We start from the raw sequence: 25,429 nt of genomic DNA on the forward strand, positions 1-25,429 counted from the left end.
GAGTGGCTGGAAAGCTGTCAGGCAGAAAAGGACCTGGGGCTGTTGTTTGACAGCCGGCCGAATATGAGCCGGCAGTGTGCCCAGGTGTCCAAGAAGGCCACTGTCATCCTGGCCTGCATCAGGAACAGTATGGCCAGCAGGAGTAGGGAAGTGATTGTCCTATGACACGTCCTGTAAGGAGTGGCTTAGGGAACTGGGATTGCTTAGCCTGGAGAAGGGGGAGGCCCAGGGGAGACCCTACTGCTCTCTCCAACTACCCGAGGAAAGGTTGCATAGAGGTGAGTGTTGGTCCCTTCTGCCAAGTAGCAAGTGATAGGACAACAGGAAATGGCCTCAAGTTGCACCAAAGAGGTTTAGATAGGATATTAGGAATTTTTTTTTCCCTGAAAGGGTTGGTAATCACTGGAACAGGCTGTCCAGGGAAGTGGTTGAGTCACCATCCCTGGAAGTGTTTAAAAAACATGTAGATGTGGCACTAAGGGTTTAGTAGTCTAGTGGTGGACTTGGCAGTGTTAGGTTAACAGTTGGACTCAATGATTTTAAGGGTCCTTTCCAACCTAAATGATTCTATGATTATTATGCAGTTGAAATAAACTAATTCAAAATAATATTTTAGGAAAGAAAAGAATGAAAGCCATCTTTCACTTTTAGGATAAATGAAATCGTCACCTTTGATATTCTACAAGCATGACTTACCTCTTGGAGTGTGGTGGATTTTACCAATAACATTCTAAATAGCATTTTCATACCCACATTTTATGAGACTAAGTCTTACAAGGGAACCCCACAACATGCAAATATAGAGAGGAGTTATCAAGTGTTCCACAGTAGTTTACCTGTTAGCTGCATCCATGAATATTTGCATGACTTTAAGACCTTATTTAGTTGATAGCTAAATGCAAATCTCCATAACAGCTGGATTCTATAAAATATTCTCTTTAAAATTCAGCAATGACTTGGCACCATTCAGTCAGGGCAAAATTTTGCAGTGTCTTTTCCATGTCTGTGACACACCTTCTTTTTTGTTAAATATAATCCAATATGTTGCTTAATTCAGGTTTCTACCTTGATGTCTAATCTAGCTCACTGAAAAACAGCTATTTGTATTTTGTCCTTTCCTTCATTTCTTTTGTGCTAATAATAAAACATGAGGACAGAAAGAATGATCAAACAATAAAAAATAGTCCTGAACCCATAGAACTCTTCTAGAAACCACAAGAAGAACCAAAACCACATACATATACATGCATGCCTACTTGGAAGTAATGCAACTTCACTAACATGAGGACGTGTCAAAACCAACACAGAGCTACAAAACTGAGCTTTGTAATCACTGGTATCATGTGTTATAGGTAAATTATCTATATCACAAGGTAGGCCAAAGTGTGCCCTGTTAGCTAACTGTGAATTTAAAGAAGCTTCAGAGAAACCTTATTAATTGAATTACAGACACAAGAACTAATAAATGTTGCATGGGGTTGGGCATTATTGTCCCAGAGAAAACTGAGTTAAATTATTAATATTGGGTGTGGAGTTACAGCTTCCAAAGTGCTAGGTGTACGGTACTTGGTGCACTTCAGAGAGAGGATGAATTACAGCTCTCAGAGGTTGTTGCTAATTAATAGGATTCAAGTGGATTGATCACATTTTTCAGTAACAGTTCAGGAAGGTTTCAGTCTCCAAGATCTAAAAACCCATTACAAAGAAATGTTATATTAATATTGATCACCCAGGCCTTCTCCAAGTCTTAAAAAGATTGACTAAAAACCAACCGCAAAACAAGTGTTGTCAGACAGAGCTCACGTGAAAAGCTGTTCAACAGTAATAATGGGCAAATTATAGTGTTATTTAATACCTGACCCACCTCTAGGACATCCAGGCTGGCCTCACGGACTGCCAGCATGTCCACAGCAAGATTCATCAGAATAATGATTCGTTGTAGTAGAAAGAGTGCATCCAAAGATGAGAAATTTCCACCATCCCACACATGCACTTTATGTATCTTTGGGTTTTGTACACTTTTAAAATAATCTGTTTCCAATTCATCTGTCTTGATGGGTAATCTAAGACCTATAATGACATAAATTATGCTAACATTTCCTGAAAAATTGACATATTATATTCTGTTCCTGGCACATGGAAAGGAGACTGCTTGGCTCTGTTTTTCTTAGAAAAACCAAGAAGTTGTCATGGCTCTTTTTATGGACTGTGTTTAGTTGGAAGTCCTTTAAAAAGCCTAAGCTTGACACCTGACTACCTTTTTTATATGTTGTCCTTATTTCATTTCTTTTGATAGTTTGCTAAATGACTTGCAGTACAGCTTTAAAGGGAGTGCACTGTTGGCATATTTCTGATTCTTGTGTTCAATTATCTGATTATAAAGTACTGTAATAGGCTTTGCTGGTGGATAACAGTCTTTGCTATTTTACAGCCCAAAACTTTGGCTGTCTGAAGTGTTGTGTGCACTAACAAGGGGAGTGAGATTAGTACACCAGAGCCCAGCAACATAGCAGAGCTTGTTAACCTTTCCCTTTCCTTCATATAACCCAACCAGGAGAATGCGAAGACATGGATGCAATTCCCAAAACCCAGCTTTCCCTGGATATTTTCCAATTTGCAACAGCTGAAGCTTTGGCCCATCAAGTTTGGGGATTTTTAACCTATTTCTAATCAAAAAATCTTTTTGATAGTTTACCCCCCTCTGTAAATATCAGTCTTGTAAATAATGACTGATAGGTCATTATCTTCTGATGGCTCTTCAGGTGATTTATTACTGGCCTAAGCTGGCAGTGTATAAGAGGAAATATGCACAAATATCCATCTCCCACAGGAAAGGCACAACAACAGTATTCACAAACCATGTAAACCAGTGGAAGGAAAAAGAAAAGAACAAGAAAATAACTTCTGAAGGAGAATATTGTTCTTGAAAATGAGAACTAAGTCTGGACTCCAGCCACACTCATGCTCTGAACAGCACGGACCACTATGTCCTCAGCCCATAGCCTAACGTAACTATTGCTTAGGGCCAGGGACAGTGGTAATGCTGTTTTGTGCTCAACATCTTTTCATTCCACTCCTTTGCATCTTTCTCACCTTTTTCACAACTCCAGACCTGTAAAGATCTGACCATGATGTCTCAAGATGAGGTTAGAGTCTGTCAGTACCGGTACAGCTTAACTTCAAACTGCAGAAGCACATTCTGCAGCAGAACATTATCCTGTCAAGTTTCTTCAGAGAATAATCAGGGCTGTTTGAAATGCATCTTTCTAGATGCAGGGATGTAAATTAGAAATTAGAGCTAATCTAATTTAACGGTGCAGCTCTCTTTAGTGCCATTTCAGCAATGAGCATCTCAGCCAGGTTTTCACAGAAGGTGTTTTGTACAGAGCAACTAGTTCTGCATCTGTGTTCTAAAGTCATTGGTCATTCATGCATTTTCAGAACAAAAGAATGAAGGAAAAGACTAACTATTTTACAAAGAAGTCACTAGAGCTAAGTAGTAATCATCTTTCCCACTATAAAAAAGTGCTGATTTTGGATCATCAAAGCAAGAGGGTTCAGTCTTGTTTAAACCAGGTGTTTCAACTATTTAGAATTTCTTACAACTTTTTAAAAACAAAATATAGTGGAAATTAGAACTTTCCCCAACAATAGTTTATTATGACAAATAAACATTTATTTTAAAAGAATATTTAGAATGAAAAGTCCTAATCAACCCTAATATTAATTTATCAAAATAGTAAGAAAAATATTTTTTCTTTTTTTTTTTCTTCACAAATATGTAATGAATCCTTGAGCATTCCTGAGAAGCATTTTTTTTTCCATTCTTGAAAAAAAAGAAAAGGTGCTAATACAGAACAGACATAGAAATGGAGTTTGGTTCACAGTAAAGAACATTTCTCATAATGCTGAGATGAAATCTCCAATAAAGTATCTCTCTGCTGTGGAAGCTGGAAGAAAAAGAACAGGGAAATTTCTTCTTTTACTCTAAGATGATAGGCTTCTTGGTTTTTCCACACATACCCCATACTACGCTAATACCTGCACAGGATAAGAAGCAGATGACATAGGGAATACTTGCTAATAATAGCTGTTGACCAAAAGGTTTGATAGCAAGAGATATTAATGTAAGACTATTGAAGATACTTACTGATTTACAAGTTTAAGGTACTTAAAGATGAAATGTGTGAATTGTCTACCTGAACCAGAATAATGCCAATCTATTAGACTAAAGATTCTGGTATAAATCTTAAATAACTTGTTAAAATATAAAACAAATACATAGTTACCCTAAAATGTGCTGATATAGAGACTTCTCTATTGTTATAACTACAATTATAATAGAGAACCCACTGAAAAGATATTACTTCTTATTTTAAGTAGCATAATAACACCAGGTCTTCCTTTGCAACTGAGTTTAACTTAGGCTCAAAAGAACAAATTACAACAATAGGACTCTAGAAAAATTAGTCTATGACTGTATTTTGGTATGTAAATGGTTTGGTTTGATTTTTTCAAAGGCACCAAGTGCTACCAAATTTTCCATAACTTTCATCTAAGATGCTCAGATGCAGATTTAAATGCCTAATTCTCAGCTCACACATTTAAAAATGTGACCAAATATTAGGGTTTAACTTCTATTTTTTTATTCCAGCTGTTAGCCGGATTTATCTGTTTTATCTGCTGAGTTATGCATGACTCTGTACAGAACTGTGACAATCTGAATGGGATTGCCTGGAATAAAAAGTGACTGGTTTTGGAATCTTACTTGACAGAGAAAGATAGTAATAAATGTAATTCTTCAGTTAATAAAAGTAGATTCGAAATAAATATGCTAATCTGAAGAACTGTCATTTACTCTTGGAATATACATTTTTCTATGGCAAATAAACTGATAATATGCTTCAGAGACTTCTTCAGAAAGGGCTATAGCAAAGCATTAGAAAAAAAAAAATATGTTGCAAACTGCCGTAAGAACACTTTGATACATAGTTTTTACTACAATATAACATGTAATTTCAGCAAATAAAATTGAATACATGTCTAGTCTCCCCGTCTAGATTTCATAAAGATAAGAATTTAAATATTGGTAAATGAATGGACTTTTATGTAGAATTGCTGCCCATGCTGAATGGATAAGGACCACTTAACCCTGATTATTAATAAAGACATTGTTAAGATTAAAAAAAAAAGACATAACGTTAGTATTTTGAAAACTAACTAATGGCTTAATTGAGAAAACCCACTTCAGAGAATAAAAGAAGTGCTGTAATTTAGCATTGACTAAGAATGGCTAGAAGCACTGAGCCAATTACAAACATTTCATTGTAACATAGATTTTTAAGGCCAGAAAGGATTGATGTTCCTACTAACTCTGACCTGGAAAGGGTGGCACATGCTGTAGATATTTATTGAGGGGCTCTACAGCTAGTGGCTGACCTAAAACATATCATGTAAAAAATTATACATCTGATTTAGAAAATTCTAACTGTAGTCAGTCACCTCACTGCAAACATGTTTCCCAGTTGACCTCAAACACTTCTTCACTACAAAGTCATATAGGCAGACTGAGGGAACCAGCTGATGTTAATCATAGAATCATAGAATAGTTTAGGTTGGAAGGGGCATTAAAGATCATCTAGTTCCAAGCCCCTGCCATGGGCATGGACACCTTCAATTAGTTCAAGTTGACCCCTCCCAACCCGGACATTAAATGTTTCCAGGGATGGGGCATCCACAGACTCTCTGATCAACCTGTTCCAATGTTTCACCACCTTCATCATAAAAAATTTCTTCCTTACATCTAGTCTGAATCTACCCTCTTCTAGTTTAAAACCACTACCCCTTGTCATATAGCAACAGGTCCTATTAAAAAGTCCCCATCTTTCTTATAAGCTCTTTTTAAGTATTGTAAAGGTTGCAGTAAGTCTCCCTGGAGCCTTCTCTCCTCCAGACTGAACCCCGCGCTCTCAGCCTGATATACCTATAGAAGCCGTTATTATTCTTTGTGTTCCTTGACAAGTTCAGATCCTGCTGGGCCTTGGGCCTCTTGATCCCATCCTTACACAATTGTGCAGCGTCCCTGTACTCTTCCCCTCATACCTGTCCCTGCTTCCACTGCTGGTATATTGCCTTCTTGTCCTTTACCTGGACCAGCAGGTCTTGGCTCATCCATGCTGATCTCTTGCCATCCTCTCATGCTTTCTTACACATAGGGATAGAAAGTTCTTGAGCTCTATGGAAAGCATCTTAAAACATCTGCCAGCTCTGTTCTACTACCTTGTCCAGTTTCCAGTTTGAGGGCAGTTTCCCAACGGGTCCCATTGACTGAACAACTGGAAGTTTGCTTCCCTAAAATTCAGCATCCTGACTATGGTTCGCCTGTCACATAACCCTCAGGACTATGAATTCCCCTATTGCATGATCACTGCAGTCCAGGCTGCCTCCAATCTTGACATCTCTGAGTAGCTCACTTGCGCAGATGCAGTAATTCATCCTCTCTGGTAGGACCATCTATTACCTGGCCCAAGAAGTAATTCTCCTTCTTCAGGAGTCTTCTGGATGCCTATAGCTCTACAGTTCTACTTTTCCAGCAGGTGTTGGGTTGGATGAAGGACGGTTGAAGGTTAAAGGATCCAGTAGGATGAGAGCCCGCAAGCGCAATGCCTCCTGTAGCTGGAGTAAGAAGGCTTTGCCAATAGTGTCCCCTTGGTGAGGCAGTATGTAGTAAATGCCAACTACCAAGTTCCTTTTGGGGCCTCAGTCTCTACTTTCTACCCATAAGCTTTCAACCTGCTTGTGGCTATTCCTCAGAGAGAGGTCTTCACAGTCTATTCATTTCTTGATGGACAGGGCAAGCCCTCCACTCCTCCTTCCTCGCCTGTCCATTCTGAACAGACTGTAGCCATTGACAGCAGTGCTCCAGACGTGGGATTCATCCCACTAGGTTTCAGAAATGGCAATTAGGTCATACCTTTCTAGCAACATGGTGACTTCCAACTCCTCTTGTTTGTTGTCCATGTTTTGTCCACTGCTATAGAGGCATTTCAGCAAGGTTGTTGGCCAAGTCATCTTTTTAGAGGAACGCACCTTAATTACTTTGAAGTATTTCCCTGGTGCTTCCCTGTTGGTTCCTATTACTTCAGGAGCCCCTGGCTCTTCTCTATAAGACAAGTGTGCTCCATGGACCCAGAACATCACAGAGCAACAGGCTGAGGGCCCTTGCATCCAGCCCATCCCTCAAATCTTGGTGCATCATCCCATGGGTGAGCCTGATTATTATCCCTTTCAGTCTTCAAGTATATTCTAAAGCTCTATTAATCATCCCCACTAGCTTCTGAACAAAGATTCTCTTCCCCTTTTAAAAGAAAATGGCCTGGTATCATGCAGATCATCCTTTTATAGAAAAACCCAAAATTCTGTCCGTGACACCAGCCACATGTATTAATACATGTGTTAATAGACTGGGTCCATCTGTTTCTTCCAATATTGCTGCCTGCAACTGGAAAGATAGAGGAAAAATTACCCCTGCTCTGGCTTCCCTTACCAACTCTCCCAAGTCCCAGGTGTCTGTTTTGATTGCCCTGAGACTATGTGTTGCAGCTTCATCACCGCAAGAGCAATTATGGGTATTAGTCTGAGGGCCATACCAGGCTAGGATGTTTCCTAGAAACTAGGAATTGCTAGGAGTGCTGGAATAGAAGAATGGTTATAAAAACAGAACTTCTGTTCATAGTAAGAATACAAAAAAAAAAAAAAAAAGTACGTAGGGCAGCTTCAATTATAGACTATGCAACATAAAGTAATTGCTATCTGATTATCTAATGTGCTCATCGTTTTTTTTCTGAAATTTCTCTAACCTTCACAATGCTCCCACTCCACATCTCCTAGGTACTCTGTTCCCTTATACCTCCTTCTCTGTCACCTTCTTTCACAACATACATTCGGTTTCCTCTTTCTGACTTTATCCTTCCCAGAATGACCTTACCTTCTAGAAGGAAAAAATTGTATACCATCCACACCCTATTTTATATGCTCTATCCTATCCTTATTTCTGTGTTTTCTATCCATATCAAAAACTGTCTGCAGGAGAGACCGTTTTTTTTTCTGTTAGATGTGTCTAACACAACATGACCATGCATTTTGTTGGTGTTTGGGTAGTACTGCAGTGAATGAATTATTTAAAACCGAGGAATAACAGTTTTGTGTAGCAGTAACAGTTTTAGCAAAAAAAATAAAGTTCTCCACAATTATCGAATTTCCTGTGCTTGGTGGAAATTTAACTGTAAATGAAAACTTAATTTTTAGCCTTAATGAAAATGTAGTCATCAGTTTTCTAGGGTAAAATACAATATTACATGTGATGTACCTAAAAATGTATGAAAATGCAAGCTTGGTTTCCAATCAATTTGCTTTCTCATAAGTTAAAAAAATTGGCTTTTTTCTAAAATATTGGAATAGAAAGATATATCCTCTCATCTCACCCCAGTAATCTTGAGGTATTCCTGAAACTGCATCATTTTTCTTGAATAACATATTAAACTTATGAATGGAAGAATTTACCAACACTAATTTTACAGAAGAAAATGTAAGATTTTGCAGAGGAATGTAATGGAAACTTAGCAAAGAAAAAGGTCTGAGTTTTTCATATTTGATTTCAGGTCTACAGTGACGAGAAAGCACTGATCTGCAATGCCATTTACCAGGACCTTCTGTGAACAAGAGATTAGAGATGGTTTGAATTTAATTGTGTCACTAGGTCTAGAAATAACGTGAAGTTCAGAAAAACAATGCAGAGTACAATAGCAGATATTCACTGTGGAAATCAAACCTTACTTCAGGACTGACAACTTCTTTTTCATCTTCCATGGCTTGTTTCGTAGTGTGGCGATCAGTTTCTTTTTTTCTTCTACCTCTTCTTTCAGCTTGGCCAATTCCTCCTCTGTAATCGGTTCCTCCTCAGAATCAGAATCAGAGCTCCAAAGAAAATCAGGAAAAAACACATCACTAAAACTCAGAAAGACAGAAGTTTTCACTGGAGCACATACTTGTTGTTAATTCTTGTTAACTTTGAGATTTAGATAAATGCCTTCACTGTTGCACAGAAAGGAGGACTCACTTGTTATCAAATTTAGGATGAAAGATAAAGCCTGCACACAAAGACGCAGCTGAACCAGCACTGCACCCAAAGCATCCCCTGCAGAGTGGGCAGCACTCTTGGGGAAGTGTGCGACAGCCACAGGTTATCCCTGCAGGAGTAACCGTCCTCCTAAGCATCCAACCCAAACGCACAAAGAGCAAGTGAGGACACTCTAACTGCAGCCATGAAAATGAACTTGTTAGCCACACGTCAGTGTGCCACAGGAGAGAGATGAGACACCTCAGCAAAGTTAAGCTTAAGCACCAGGTGACAGTCTGTCCACTGATCAAGGTATTAACATCTCAGAGACGGGAGAGATTCAAAAACACATTACAGCAAGGCTATGATGTGTCCTAGCCCTCAGAGTAAGCAGATGCAATAGTAATGACATCTACTGATGTGTTGGTTTTGTAATCTGAACTTCTTATCCATGCACTGGTTTGTAGTATCTTTGGAAAGCATTGCTGATTAAGACAATGAATACGCCTAAAACACGCATGGATGTCCTTTTCTGTAAGCAATCTTACATATCATATAACGCCATGTTGCAAATCATTAGCAACAGGTGTTTCCTCTTCTTATGCCAGCAAACAAGAAAATGATAAAAAATCATCAGACGCTGACCTCCTGCCCTAAAAACCTGACAGTGATGACTACCACTAAGTCAGCTATTAAGAAAAAGAGTTTAATGCGTTTCTATTTGTTTCATGTTGTGTTTTCTTTTGCATTTTTTCTGTTTTGAATGTTTGAAAACAATCTGCAGGGGGTTTTTTTTTGAGTTTTCTAGTTTGTTTTGAGAACAGTAAATTCAGACTTTATCAAGCAAGCAGTTTTCAGGCTTGCTTATAATACACCATTCTGAGAGTCTGATATTCAAAATATAATATCAGAGCTGAATGATTTATTACCTAAGTCACCTAATTGTATAGTTTCTATCCTCTGGGTAACTAAATAAACTTTTTCTTCTCCCCATAAAAGATAACACAGATATAATTAAAAATTTGTGTGACATAAAAGACAAAAGCAAGAATATTTATGAGAGGTTTGAAACCAAACAAATACAAATACAATAAAAGCAATAAAGCAAAACATAAAATTCTCATTAGTCATGTACTTTTAGTTTTCATGAGGTACACATAAATACAGCAAAAGCTACCAGGGAACAGTTTAAAAATTTCAGACACAGAGGAGTAAGTAAGCAAAGGAAAGAAAGAGGCATTCATAGTTATCATATGCCCTGCTATTAAAGACAAAATTGCTACTTATTGAAAAGGCCGTCACATTAGAACTTTCAACATATTAGCATTAAAATTTCACACTTAGGTGATAAATAACAGTGTCACAGAAAATAACAATTTTGGAAAAAAAAGACTGCAGCTGAACACAGACATATTTTTCTTACTCCAGTATTGTAATGAGCAGTTGAGGAACTATAGGAAAACTTAAGTCAAATGGATGAAGGTCAATAAATACTATTTTGAGGCATTATAATGCAAGAAGAGTCATGTCTTTAAGAAGAACACAAGGATTAGAGGAGTCTGGTTTTGAGAGAGCTTTAAATTCCTAGTTGCTACAATCAGCTTCTTTGCGTTTTACAAAGCAGACAGCAAGGTACCCAATATTAAGCATTTCTTTTCACAGAAGATTGCTGCGTTATGCAAAATTGAAACATGCAGTTTTCCAAGGCTGCGGTGAGAGTGGCGAGAAATAGGAGTGGTAGGTGCTAATGTACTGAGGTTACTGAGTAAAGGAAGCTGAGGGGAACACAAGAGGTGAAGTAGCGATAATACTGGCTCTTGCAGTCATTGCTCACTGTTGCTATACTTGTCTTTGCAAACGCACCTCAACTTTTATCTTCCACTCTTCTTTGGAACCAAGAAAATAGTAAAAATTCCAAATTTCTAAAGATTTTTAAGCAATCAGTATTTTCAAGAGTGTTTACACCGTGCAGTCAAACTTCATGCAGTTACAGCAGATTTTTCCTTTTGCACTACGAGATCCAAGCCCAGAAATCAGAATTCTGTCTTCTTCAACCGAAAGACTTAGTGTTTCATGAAAAGTTGTGATTCATACATTTGAAGGCCAGAAGGGTTCACCATGACTTTCAGTCTAACACAGAGCATAAAGCATTAGTAATTTCACATCAAGCCACCATCTAATTCAACGTACACAATGCATCTTTTCCTAAGTCAGTAGAGCTTTTGAAACCAATGTCACTTCCTTAAATCACACACATAATCAACTTGCTCTTACTATTAATCTGTATCTTGGTTTTATGCCCATATTATATTTCTGTGTTTTGATTTTACTTTCATCTCCTTATAGATGTAATCTACCTTCCTCATGATTTTTGTAAAAGCCATAGGTCCTCACGGACTTGGTACATGGGCTATATTTCTGTGCTGCCACCTTATTCTTCTGTCCTGAACGTTTGTAGACCCTTTATCTCAATTACAGCTGAACTCATCAGTAGCCTATTTCCCTTTGGTTATATTATTTTGTTTTTTCTTTTAAAAATATTTTTTAAACCTTCTAAAATCTTTTAAAATATTCTTGTATTTATTACTCTGCAACCTTACCAACTGGTCTCCTATGAGTCTAAAAGTACAATGTTCTTGAGGTATCTTCCAGATCATCCTCAGTTTTTCCTCAAATGTTATGCTTATTACTTCAAGAACAAAGTCTTGATCCAGGTAGCAATTTCTAATTATTTAGCCCAAACTTAGCCATTTTAATGTTAAGAACTTTGGAAGACAATGAAAAACATTGTGCCCTCATTCAATTTTATATTTCAGTCATCTTTTTTAAATTAACGCTCAATAAAAGTTTACAATGGGAGACAGTAATAAGCAAAGGAACATGGATTGTCACATTCAGGACTACTGCTATGTAAGTACAGGAAAATGCACAGAGGGGTATAATTAGCATCACAGTGAAGAGCCAGCACAAAGGGAGATTTCTGGCAATCTTGTAGGGAAGGGAAATTAAATATATTGAAATGAGATCATGGACAAATTAATGCAACAGCATGTCTCACTGTATTTTTTTCTTTCCTTTGACTCCTGCTGTGCTTGCCAGTGATACTTTTGGGTACACAAACAGCTGTAGCAAGTGCTGAATGGGGGAAGGGGAATCTCTCTCCCTCTTCACTGAGATGAACATGCCTAGCTCCACTTGCTCCATTATACACCATTCCCAGGGGCTATTTCCTTTCAAAAGCATAAGAAGGGAATGTCAGTATGGCAAAAAAATACAAAATCATTTTCTGCTTTGTGTCAGTGGGGTCTTCGAAGACCCCAGGTTGCATTAAATGCTTTGTAAAAGTGTACAGCAATATTTCAGAGAGAATGGGAGACACACTCGAACATCCCATCTCGGTCCTTGGTTCTGGGTTCTTGAAATCAGTCTTGTGAAGAGTGTCAAGATTTTAGTACTGCACTGGAAATAAAACTAGAACTGGGATTTAGTAGGACTATTAGCTTACGGTTTGGGGGATTTTAGTTTTGTGCAAAGGAAAAAGCAGGAGATGTCTTACCTGTTATCACCACTCCTTGTCATTTGCTCCCCTTGTCTGTCACTTTCACTCCTTTATCACAGAGAACACCTCATAAACCTGGGATGCTTAACAACAGTAATGGTGACCCTGGATTGAGCTCCCATTCTGCCTGACCAGATCTGACCTACTCCTCAAGGTATGAGCAGTCCCACAAGGAACTGACTGGTCATTTCCTGAGGTCCCACCCCAGACCCGAGGCAAATCCATGACTTTGTTCCACCAAAGTGGATATGGTTTTGTGGAAGGTTTCCATTTTACCCAGCCAGCATTATCTCACAACAAGGGGAAAAAAAATAAGAAAGAAAGAAAGAAAGAAACAAACAAACACACCACACCCTCACAAACAAAAAATACTGTCCAGCTCTAATTGGATTGTAATGAGAAAGGGAGTCATAGCTACTCTTGGTATTTCACACCCATAAATGAAAGCAGGTTCATGTAAGATAACCTTGGGTTTATATTAAAAAAAATAGTTTACTGAATTACCCAGATCCTGATTTCTTTTTGTCTTTTTTCTTCTTGTTGGCCTTCTCTTTTTTCCCTTTCTTATCAGGTTTTTTGTCCTGTTTCTTCTCATTTTTGCCTTTCCCACTTTTACCCCCTTTCTCATCTTCCTCATCTTCATCATCTTCCTTGGATTTCTGATTTGCCTGATTCTTTCTGGTTTTTGTAGGGTCTCCATCAGAATCACTGCCCTCATTTCCAGCTGCCCGTCCCCGTCCTCTACGGTTTCTGTGTCTGCGATGCCCAGCTCTCCTTGTTCCATCTTCATCATCCTCATCCTCCTCACCACCACGCCTGGCTCTCCCTCTGGCATGTCCTCTTCTGGGTCTCGGTGTTGCTCTCTTCCCCCCTTTATTTGTTATTAAGAATAATAAAAAAACATGAGAGAAGGAGGTGTGTTAGAGGGAGAGTTTTCTTCCTCCATTCATTCAGATAATTAGGAAACACCTGAGCGTGGCCTCAAAAAAATCCACATTACTGTCATGGTTTAGGCCTAGCTGGGAATAAAAGACCATGAGACAAAAAAAAAACAATCAGATGGGAAGAAGAAAATATCAGGAAAGGCTCATGGGTTGAGACAAGGACAGGGAGGGATCACGCACCCGTTATGGTCAAGGGCAAAACAGAAATCCATTCAATAAGTTACCAGTCAAAATCAAAGCAGGACAATGAGACACAAAACAAAACAGGCCACGAACACCTTTCCGCGGGTCTACACTCGGCCCCTCATGTGCTACTTCCTCCCCCTACAGTAGGGGTAGGGTGGCGGCAGGAGATGGGGGTTATGGTTAGTCTAGAAACATCACACCCTGTTTCTGCTGCTCCTTCCACTCCTTACACTCTTCCCCTTCCCACAGGACACAGTCCTTAGTGAACCTCTTTGACATGAGTACTTCACATAGGCTGCAGTTTTTTCTGCTCCATCATGAGTCCCTTCCATGGGGTGCAGTCTTGCAGGAGCAGCCTGCTCCAACTGAGCTTCCCACGGAGTAACAGGCTCCTTCAGGCCTGCTCTTGCACGGAGCCCTCGCTGGGCAGCAGGGGATCTCTGGTCCCCCGTGCACAGCCTGCCCTCTCACCACCAACTGCAGGGGAACCTCTGCTCCAGCCACCTCCTCCTGGCTTTTCCTCACTGACCTGTGGGTCTTCCTGGTTGTCTCTTTCACATCCCGTTCCTCTCTCCATGATGATTCTATCCAACTCCCTCTTTACTCCCTTCCTGCTTCTGCTGTCACTTCTTCTTGTTTTCTCCTCTCTTAAATATGTTAATTTGCAGTGGCGATGACTGGCTCGGCCATGGCCAGAGGCAGGTCCTACTTAGAGCCAGTGGAGTTTCTCTCAAAGCTTCTCACAAGACCCACAGCTGTGGCCCTTTCCTGGCTACCAAACCCCCACCACAGAAACACGACATAACTACTGACCTGCTCCTTTGGCCTTTTCTTCATTTTCAGCTGCACTGCTTTCTTCATTGTCAACATCACTGATACCTGTGGAGTGAAAAAAAAAGGCCAGTGCATGGGAAGTGTGGATCAGTCATTAAAAATGCAGGGATTTTAATAAATTCTTGGGAATTACTGCACTTTATTCCCTTATACCATTTCAAAAATCCAGCTTTCTGGAACATGGCAAATAGTTTTCAAGAAATAGGATGATGAGAGAAAAAACACTTCCCTTCAGCACTCAAATAAGTAAGCCCCAAAGTGAAGCCATGAACCCCCTGTCATGGAAGAAATAAGTAGGACAGGAGGACCCTCAAAAAGAACATGATAGCAATATCCTACAATTTGAGAAAAAGAACAAGGAAGATGAAAATGCTTCTCAGGCAGTTCTCAGATATTTTCTTAAATATATGAAAGATGAGCACTCACTGAGTTTAAAGAAGATTAAAAGAAGCAGTTTCTGATTTGACTGTCCGAAGACGATGATGCCTCAGAGTTGCAGCACAGCTGAAGAGTGCAGTCCAAGAAGAAAGAGGTGATATACTCTCAGTTCCAACAAAAAAATCTCAAACCCTAGTGACAAAAGTTGGCCCCACTCACTCGTACAACGTACCACAGTCCTCTTCTGCCACTCAGGAGGTGATAAAAACATTAGACACTCTAGAGAGAGAGGCTATTTACAGGAGCAAGTAGTATTTCTGCTTATAAACATCTTTGGTTTAGAAATGACCTCTTAAGTTTTTCAGTATCATAAATTCAGTAAGAGGTACTGTCTCTGCTACCTGTCAATAATCAGGAAAGTACCCAATTTATTTGCCTGGTACACTTTGAAACTGGGATCACACATATATAGAGAAGGAAGAAAAAGACTCCTCACTTTCATGCACATTATAACCATCAAAATATTTAATTAATAGGTTCTCTGCAAATATTGGTATGAACATCTTATTGAACAGCTCACTCTTGTAACTGCTAGTGGTATTCACAAGCAATGTTTCTTCAGAAGCAATCCAACTAATAGCTGGGAAGCCAGGAGTTAATAGGCCTTTTTGAAGTGTCTTTGAGCTTGTACATGTGAGGCAGGATTTGAGACACATCAGAGAAGTATACAGAAGTACATGGTAGCAGGAGTTAATAAGAAGAATAAGAAATATTACCATAAATAGAAATGGACAGCTGTCATTCCACTCCTATACAGCATGTATGTTCCAGATGTATGTTCTAATTGCCCCTCTGTACAGACAGGACAGGTGATACGTCATGATCATGTCATACTGCATTTTTACAGCAAGAAGAAACTACAGTTATCTTCCTTCTTCACTCATCTGTAATACTTTTGATTTTTTCTTTAAATTCTTTCTCTACCCATTCCCTACTTCCTTTTATAACTTTTATTAAGTCATCAGTGGTTAATTGAAAATTTATATACCCATTGATTTTTCCAGGGGCTGCTGTAGCCAACTACCAGGCCAGCTTCTTAGCTTTACCCAGTATCAAAGCAAAGCAGTAAAATATGTAATGTTACAAACAAGAAGGAATCCAGGGTCTTGTTTCACTGTGTGTAATAACGGGCAAAAGGGTATATGTTGGGAGTCTAAGTTCCCTCCAGAAAACATTTCTCTGTAATTGCATTTCCACAGCATCTGCACAATAATTTTTTAGGACCATGTAAAAATGTTATCATTCATTGTCATCAGTGGAATGTGAAAATAAGTGCTCCTTTGTTCTGTTTGGACATATGCCTTCTGCTGCTGACAGTAACAGGATCTCCATTTGACAAAGATCATTACATTGCTATTGAAAGCTTGCAAAGATGAAGACAGACACTTCTGAAGAGTTACTTTGCATGCAACAATAGGGCAGAGTCTTTTATTGCAACTAATGCTTTTGCTGATCTCCTCCAGCCAAACAGAAATTCCCAGGGAAGCACTTTAATGGTACAAGATTGGCCTCACTGTACATTCTGATGAGCACATACAACAAGCAAACAGCTGGAGGTTTATCATATAGATTGAAAAATGCATTAGCAGTGAAAGTGTATTGTCCTGGAGCTGACATAATATTGACATAATAGTGAAAGTGACGATGGACTATGCAAAACAGCAGCTTAAGATGGGCAGAAGGTAACTGTTGGGGCTTAATTCTAATAGCATAAGAGTAACAAATGCACTAGTCTGGATCCAGCATTTCTGGTAAAATAAAGTGTTAACTAATTAATAGATTTCAGACTGCTTGAAGAAGGTACTGGAAACATTACTAGAGGGGAGTGTATCTGAATAGTGACTCCTGAACATTTATGTCTTTTTTTATCTAAATGGTCAGGCACATGAGCAATGAAGTTTTTAAAGAAATGAAGAAAAAGCATAAAAACAAACAGAGGTATATATTGCCACAAAATAAGCCTAGAAGAAATGACCAGTGATTACACAGAATCATACAGCCAGAAGAGTATTGGGTACTACAGACATTCCCAACAAGCACAGGCACAGATTCAAAAGTTATTTATGCAAAAATTTAAAATTATATCTCCAAACTGAACTTCAGAACATTTCTGCCTCCATGGCACCATGGTCATATAGACATGAAGCATGCTGTTGTGAAGAATGTTAAAGATTTGTCCTTCTCATTCTGGTGTATCCACAGAATGTCTCCCAAGAGACGTCTCCCAAGCCTTGGGGAATGATTCAGAAAGCATTGTACTAGGATTCATTTCTAAAAGAAGCTGGAAGCCAAGGAGGACTCTCCGATCCTCCAGTTTCCTCTCACTCTGCCTTATGTCATGCACTGTGTCACTACCGTAAAAGCTGAGGCTCCAAGTAGAACTAAAGGTTATTCATTTGTGTCAGCTGTGATAGCAGCTGGTGCTGTTTAGAGCAACAAAATCTCTGAGGAGGGGGGAGGAAGGAGTTTTACCACCTCTGAAGTCCATCCTGAACAGCATATATGCATGCATCCATGTAGCCTACACAGCCACCTCACACTACACACACATTATAGCTATCCCTGGAGACTTGTAACTCAGACAAGCTGTATTAATAATTGCCTTTTTGTGTTTGGGAGTTTTGTACATGTCATTAAAAGACCAATATAGTTAGTTGCTTGGGTATTAAAAAAATAAGAGAAGTAAATAATCATTACTGTGTTTAACATCGTTATTAATACAAAGCTATTTCAGGTCATTAACTCTATAACACATTTCAGAGGAAAGCAAGAGGCTGGCCAGCTCATAAGCCAGCACTTAAGCTGCTTGTGGCAAACCCTGTCTTACTGAATTATTAAAGGAGCATTTCAATGACACACAAATTATATGTCATGGTGACACTGAAACTAAATGTAGTTTAGCACAAAATTGAAATGTTTTGCTATGTACCACAGCACAGAGAAACAGTATAGCTCATTCCTTAAGCACTGTATTACCATCCTGTAGGAAAACTGAAAAATATTTTTGATGCTGTGGTTTGTTAAAATAGAAATGTATAGGCTTTGATGCAGGTGCAAAATCATCACTATGTGAGATCCTTTTGGGTCTATAGACTTGTCTTCTGCTTTTTAAACAGATCTTCATGTGATCCCATTTATCAAAATTTCAGTGAATCCTCCACTAAAATCAACTAAGTGTCATGAAAGCACAGTCTAGGATTATTCATTGTTCCAGAAAATGTTGATAGGACCTCATTTCTTCACAGTATTAATATTCATAGGGCTAATATCACTTTATTAGGCTTTGAGTCAGCTAACTTGAACTTATGTGACCCAGAGCAAACAATTTCTCAGCTGTTACATCTTACAGGATATATCATCCTGCTCTAATGACATATCATCAGATATGTTTGGAGTCCATGACTCTCTACATTTTAGGAAACCAAATCATTTTCTGATTTTTTTTTTTCCCACAGCAGTATAAGGAAAACTTTCTCATCTTTCTAGCCTAAGGACAGGTGTCGTGGTTTAACTCTGTACCATGAAGCTGCTCTCACAAATCCCCCTCCCCTCCTCCAGTGGAGGGGAGAATCGGAGAAAAAAGAAATAAGGAAGCTCGTAATATTGAGATAAGAACTATTAACTAATTGAATCTAAATTACTGCATACAAATGCTACTAATAATAAATAAGTAAAATAGTAGAAAATAAAACATATGATACAATTATGATACAGTTGCTCACCACACACTCACCAGTGCACAACCAGGTGCTGAGAAGTGAGAGTCAGAGCCGAAGAAACCGAGAGCTGCAGCCCAAGAGCGATCACAGCCTGAGGGCTATCACAGCAGATTCCGAGCAAACCCCATCAGCGATAGCATGACCAGGAAAACTAAACAAACCCACCAACTCCCTCATGAACAAGCCAGCACAGGAATTAGTGAAGCAGCTAACGCAGGAGTCAGGGAGAAGATTAGCAAGTGTACAGGAGTGAATGGGAGAGGGTAAGGAAGAGAGTAATGGCTCCCAGACCCCCTCCTCGCCTCTGCCCCAAGCATAATGTACTCTGGAATGAAATACTCCCTTGGTCAGTTTGGGTCAGCTGCCTGAACTCTGTGTCCCCTACACTGCCTGTAGTGAGACAGTGAGAGCTGGGAACGCAGCTGCAGGATCAGAAGCGGAGAAAGACCTTGAACTCAGTGCAGGCATTGCCCAGTGCCAGCTAAGAACTTGTCAGTGCTGCTCTCGGCATCCAGGAACACAGCTTCATAGAAGCCATGGTAAAGGGAGTTAACTCCTTCCTGGCTAAATCCAGCACAGCAGGGAAAGGGTAATCTGAGAAAGCTATCAATTTGCTTGAAGTCTTATTTATGTTTTAGCCTATAGCCACAAATGAGCCAACAAGATTAAAGGAGGGCGTCCTCAACATGAGTTCAGACTAACCTGCAAATCAAAGACTGCAGAGAAGACAGAACATCAAACAGCTCATCAGAGAGCTCAGAATGTTGACATGTTGGCTAGTAAGGAATTGAGGACAGAAAAAAAATTACAGAACCATAAGAGACTGCTATATGAGATGGCCATTTAGCAGATTTTGGGGGTTGTTGTATCCTTACCTTATTTTACAAGTTGTTTGTACATCATTTATCAGAGGGTACTACTCAGATTTTTTTTTTTTACCCCGTAAAATATGGCCCACCATTACAATATTACTGCTCAAATAACTACAGTGTAAAACTGACTATGGCATGCTGGTGTTATTAAAAAAAATAATCAGTGTCATGCTATGTAATCTGTAATTCAAAACATTCTATCAGACTTTTTCTGTATGTTGTAAAATAACTATCTACTTTATTAATTAGTTACCAAGCCAATGAAGGATCATGTGTAGACAGAGCCTTGCAAGCAATTATTGTGTCTTCCCTTGGACTGGACCATGCTGGACTTTTTCAGTTGCACAAAGATGTCAGCCTGGATATCTAATAAAGTGAATGTCTGACATGTAGATATGTCAGAAATGCAACATCATATTAGACAACAAATGCATGTGAAGTATTAGTCAAAAAAAATTGTGTAATATTAAATTCTAGGTATTTACATATGTTTCTATACTATTCTTTCTGATCACATAAATATGAGAGTTTCTCACAACACTTCTGTGAGGGTAGATATTCAGTAGAAGTAACAGCCATGAAACACACCAAAACTAATATACCAAGATCTCACAGAAAGTCCTGGTAGGACAAAAGTGAATTTGTGTAGACTTCTGTATCCAAGATTTGAGACCTTAATGCTGTAGACCACATCTTTTTAGTGCATATCCAAACACTGAGAAAACAGCTTGGCCCACTGGGAGAAGGGGACTTGAAACACAGAAAAAACAATTTAAAATTATATTTATAGGATGACTGGAATACTTAGTATTTGAGATCATGCTGGATTTTTCTTCTATAATTTTCCCAGTTATTGTCACAAGTTTTTCTTCCAATGGACTAAAATATAAATAATAAACTCCCTCATGCCCCCAGAACAAAATCCTGTCCATCAATAGCTATGAATTTATGAAGTAAAATAATAATTCCTATTCAGTTACACTCACACTGGCAAATACAGTGCTTATTTTTCTGCATCTGAATTGGCAAGGTTGTAAATACAAAACTAGGCAGAAATTTTATACTACAATGTCCTAAAGCCATGAGTGTCTCAGACTTATTAGTCTTAATGTGTATGCTGTGGCCTGCGGACTTCTACACCCGAAGAGTTGTCAGAAGTTGCCTGAGGGACAATAAGCTTTTCTTCTCTGCAGATTGCCACTAAAGAGAATTTGCCCAACTACTTGTAGCCCAGTCAACATCTGAAAATTACAGATGGGAACCACAGGGAAAAAATGGAATCCATTCAATTCACATCCATAAATTGCTCATTTGTTTTCCACTAATAAGGAAAAATTACAAATGTTCTACTAAAAGAACCAACTGAGCTCGCATAGATCAGGTTGGCACTGTGGCTGGCATTGGGCTTACCATTTGTTTACACTCTCCTCTTTCTAGTTTCCTTCTGGGCTGTACTTACACCCCATGAGGTTTGAGTGCTGTCTCTCGGTTTGTGGGTCAGGACTTCTCTTAGGCAAAGTCCCTCTTCAGGGATAAATAAGTTTATTGCACAATTTCTGTGCAAGAATTTTAAGAAATTCTGATTTCACTACTATAAAACCTACAGAAGGCAGAGGAGGAACATAATTCAGTAGGAAACCTCTCAGTATTTCACCCTTTTCAGGAAAGCATGGATCAAAGTTTCCATGCTGTGATGCCTTACACTCTCTCTGTGGAAACATCTGCATTTTCCCACCTATGCCAGTCAAAGACCTAACGATGTAGTACTTTGTCCTACCCAAGACTAGAGATCTGACAAGCTTGCAGGTCCCACTAGTTACAGCAAATAAAAACAACAAGGAGGATACATTTAAATTGTGTCTTCATCACACAGTTGTCTTGATGGCCGGAAACTTTTCATTTTCATTGCAGTCTTTACTGCAAGAATTAGAATCAGAATATTAATTGTCCAGTGCATTTTGGGAAGTGTGAGACCACAGTAAATCATACCAATATGACCTTTTCAGGTACTGAAATATGATTAACTCAGCTTATTGTTATTCATTCATAGTACTGTTAACATGGGAAGAACACATGTTAATGTGGAAAAAAAAGTTTAAGTTACAAATGTAATTGTACATGGACTAAGTCAGCAGTATTTTTCACTGACTCCTGAGAAGACAGCTCTTTTAAGACTGATACCTGCAGCTGACCAGCTCACCACAGATTATCTTTATTATTTTTAGACACTTTCCATCTGATCTATTTTAAACATCCACTCTGAAGATGTGTGCCCTAATTCTTCTTTTCCTGTATGAGAAGCCTAGAACAATGAATTCACATTCATGAACTGAACATGAGTCACACATCTCCTACTATGATAGATTTTGCCTAAGACATGTTATGAAACAAGAATGACCAAACCAGGGCTTCACTAGAGCTAAAGATACCTACATGCAAAAATTCATGGCCTTAGACTGCATTTTTGCAACTGTTGGAGGGGTCTATTCTTTGCAAGAATATTCCTCAGGAAAGGTAGCAATGATGAAACAAAACCTCCTGTAAAGAAATTGCAACTGGATTCATGCCTGCTCTCTGTTAACTAACTCCAGAACTTGGAACATTTTAAGTCAAAAGTGGACTCAGAACCACATTCTGAAAGTGTCTCATAGTTACTTACAGGGGAGCTCCACCTTTTTAGATCTTCTTAAATCTAGAATGAGTCTTGAATTTACTTACATGATCTCATCTCCAAATATATTCATAACTGTCATTAAGATAGATTTTATTATAAGTTATATACAGGGCAAATTTTCATGCAAAATTTGTAAAAGAATAATCATGATTCTGTAACTTAAAAATCTCAGCCTTCTCCAGTTAAAAGATTTAAGTTTTTTATTCAACATGGGAATGCTAACTTTTGTACTTTGAATGAATAATAAAGCCACTGAATCAGAAGATAAGTCAATGCAGTCAGCTATGTGCAAGTAAAAGGCAGATGTTTACAGTAAATGTAGAACCTTGCTATTCTAAGAATTTGTTCATTAGATATGTTTATAAAAATGTGTATGTTCTATGGTCATGCTCATTTTGTTTCTTATTCATATGAAAATTCTGCTGAAGCTGATAAGTGTTTTGCCTATGCTACATTAAATTTGGTGCTTCTTTCATGTTAAAATGAGCTCCATTAACACACATTGTTTGAAAATTAAACTGGTCAGTAAAGTGACGTAGAAGAAAATGGAGAAAAAGAAATTCAACAAAAAAATTAAAGTGCTTAAACAACAAAATATATAGGATGGACTCTTAAAATTAACTTCACCTTATATTCTGCCTAAATGCTAAGTAGTTCCTTCTGATATTTTCTGTGGAAGCAGAACCCATTTTATTACTACTGCACTTTGCAAGACTGAAAATATACAAAACACTGTTTAGTAGCACCACCCTGATACTTAGCAGGACCTAATGAATTCATTCAGAAATCAGTCTAGAATAAGGTCCCTGGCAAATTTATTCCATGCTGAAGATCAGAAATATCATGCATGTTCCATGTGAAAAAGATTCATATTTTGAAAAGAGTAGCATTGCCCATTAGACCTGAAGCACTCCCCATATCAAAAAGTTGTCTTGCACTTTGCCGGAATAAGCCATTTGGCATTATCATGCTACAAAAACATTTCTTACACCCAGAACATTGCAGTATAAATATAGAAATATTGTTAATCTTACTATGAAGAATGCCTGACATTTCATATCAAATACTGAAAGCAATAAGAAAAGGAGGCATTGTCTTTGTGCACTTTACAGAAGCCACAGAATACCCTTGTTTTCTCAATCTTCCCTATAACATGCATAAAAATGTAAGACAAGTTGCACTCTTTTGATTTACTAACCAGTGGAAAGCCATACTGCCATGCTGCAACTAGGCAATTTACACAAAAAAGATGCTTTCAAAACCTAAGTAAAATACATTTCTGAACAAAAGATAATGAATTGTGACAAAGGAGGGTTTTTATTAGTAAGAACAAGAAGAAAAACAACTAGAAATGAGAAGAGGAATATAAAACTCAACACTGGTGAGCTACATGCAAAAAATTAGTATGTGTTAAGACACATAATTATAGTTGTAATTACCATTTCCTTCAATGGCAGTTGTTCTTTCATGTTTAGGCATCGTGACTGTATTTCACAGGGCTGCTCCAACCTATATAAGAGATCATCTGAAGGTTCAGTGGCTCAGGATGAAGTGTACCACATCAACATCGTCCTGTCTGTCACTGAATGGATGGTGCTGGTGAAGTTTCACTGACTGAAATATAAGAAGATACTAATTTCCTAAATGATTAATCTTTCATGAATGTTTAGTTTACTACTTAGGTTTGGCATGCTAGGGTCAAAGGAATTGAAGAAGTTGTTCACCTTTTTTAATATTATTACTACTGAAAAAAATCTCCTGCAAAGTGCTTACTTAGGACTAACACTAAAGTTTAAATGCGTAGGTGCCTTACTGAGCAAGGATGTTGCACATTGCCTGCATGGGCACCCTCTGATGCTGTATATATGTCCACACTTCAGCGTGTGGAGGACATTGCATGGATATTTCTTTTTCTCATGAAAGACAACTTTTACCATAGACATACTTAAATTGCCTAACTTTGACTGCCTGACACTCATTTAAAACTTCTTTGCAAAAGGAGCTGGATGCTGATGTATCTCCTGGTTTATATCTGCATCTCCTTGCAGTTCCATTAAGACTGCTTGCTTCTGCCTTTATGCAGATATTACTAGTTTACCTTTACACCCTACATTTAGCAGCTTTACCATGATTCACTTTGTATTGAGAACACCAGACAAGCTTAATGGTGAAACAAAGCAAAAAATTAATTAACAGGACAGGTGAGTCTTGGAAGCAAAAGATTCGAAAGAACTTGCTACACATAAAACAGCGTGTTACAAATAAAACATGATAAAATTAAATTCTTGATCTGTATTTAACTCACTAATTCTTTCATAGCTTTCACAGTGTTCCTCCTCTGGAATTCTTTCATTGTGATCCAGCATGAAAAAGAGGTAAGCATCTACAAAATATCTCAGATTCTCAGATGGTTCTGAATGGTTTCTGGAACTCTTACACACATGATTATGGAAGATTCTTGCTTTTCTTTGGAGCTGTCATTCAAATGTCTGATGGAAGTATATCTGGAAGTCTATCCAGTGATGCTGGATAGCTTACCTTTCATTTCAAATTTTAGCATCGGGGTTCTTTTGGAAATGCCGAAAATCTTTCTGAGTGTTGTTTGGACTGACTTGAAATTCAGAATATTTCTGTTAGAACATTAACACCCTGTTTCAGATATTCATAACCAGATTAAGTCTACATATACAATTACAAAAGGTCCTCCACCTTTGTCAATATGACATGTTTTCTGGACTATTACTGTTTCCTTTATGGCATTCTCATATTAGTCATCATAAAACATCCTAGTTGTTATATTCTTGGGAAAGTCTTCTAATGTAAAAAGAGAAATGCAGGATAACATTCAAATAATCTCTGAAATTCCATAGTTAGACCATGTCTAATAAGCCATAGTTTTAAGAAATAAGAAGAAAAACAATCATATTCTAAAAATTGCCTTGGTAGACTTCTGTACTTTAATAACACAAAGAAGAACACCTTGGGAGGAATGATGCGCATGGCATTCAAGTTAATGGTCCTGAAAGTACGTGCAAAAAGAAGCAGTGAAAGCACTATAAAGAGCCATTTCACAGCTGCAGTCAAA

At 38.3% G+C, this 25,429-nt stretch overlaps 1 protein-coding gene across 1 annotated transcript in view; it reads right to left on the bottom strand.

Moving 5' to 3' along the window:
- The window catches only part of LOC104513368 (transmembrane channel-like protein 1), a gene marked incomplete at its 3' end in the record, with an annotated part of 51,301 nt that extends 27,478 nt beyond the window's left edge, over positions 1-23,823 (bottom strand). The window contains exons 1-5 of the mRNA XM_010156696.1: positions 23,784-23,823; positions 14,621-14,686; positions 14,312-14,327; positions 13,182-13,538; positions 8,836-8,976 (exon numbers count right to left, since the gene is read on the bottom strand). Coding sequence (XP_010154998.1) covers positions 8,836-8,976; positions 13,182-13,538; positions 14,312-14,327; positions 14,621-14,686; positions 23,784-23,823 — 620 coding nt within the window. The remainder of the gene's footprint in view (positions 1-8,835; positions 8,977-13,181; positions 13,539-14,311; positions 14,328-14,620; positions 14,687-23,783) is intronic.
- Between the last annotated feature and the right edge of the window lie 1,606 nt (positions 23,824-25,429).

This window comes from Eurypyga helias, unplaced genomic scaffold (assembly GCF_000690775.1).
Source record: "Eurypyga helias isolate BGI_N326 unplaced genomic scaffold, ASM69077v1 scaffold9390, whole genome shotgun sequence".
Taxonomy (NCBI): Eukaryota; Metazoa; Chordata; class Aves; order Eurypygiformes; family Eurypygidae; genus Eurypyga; species Eurypyga helias.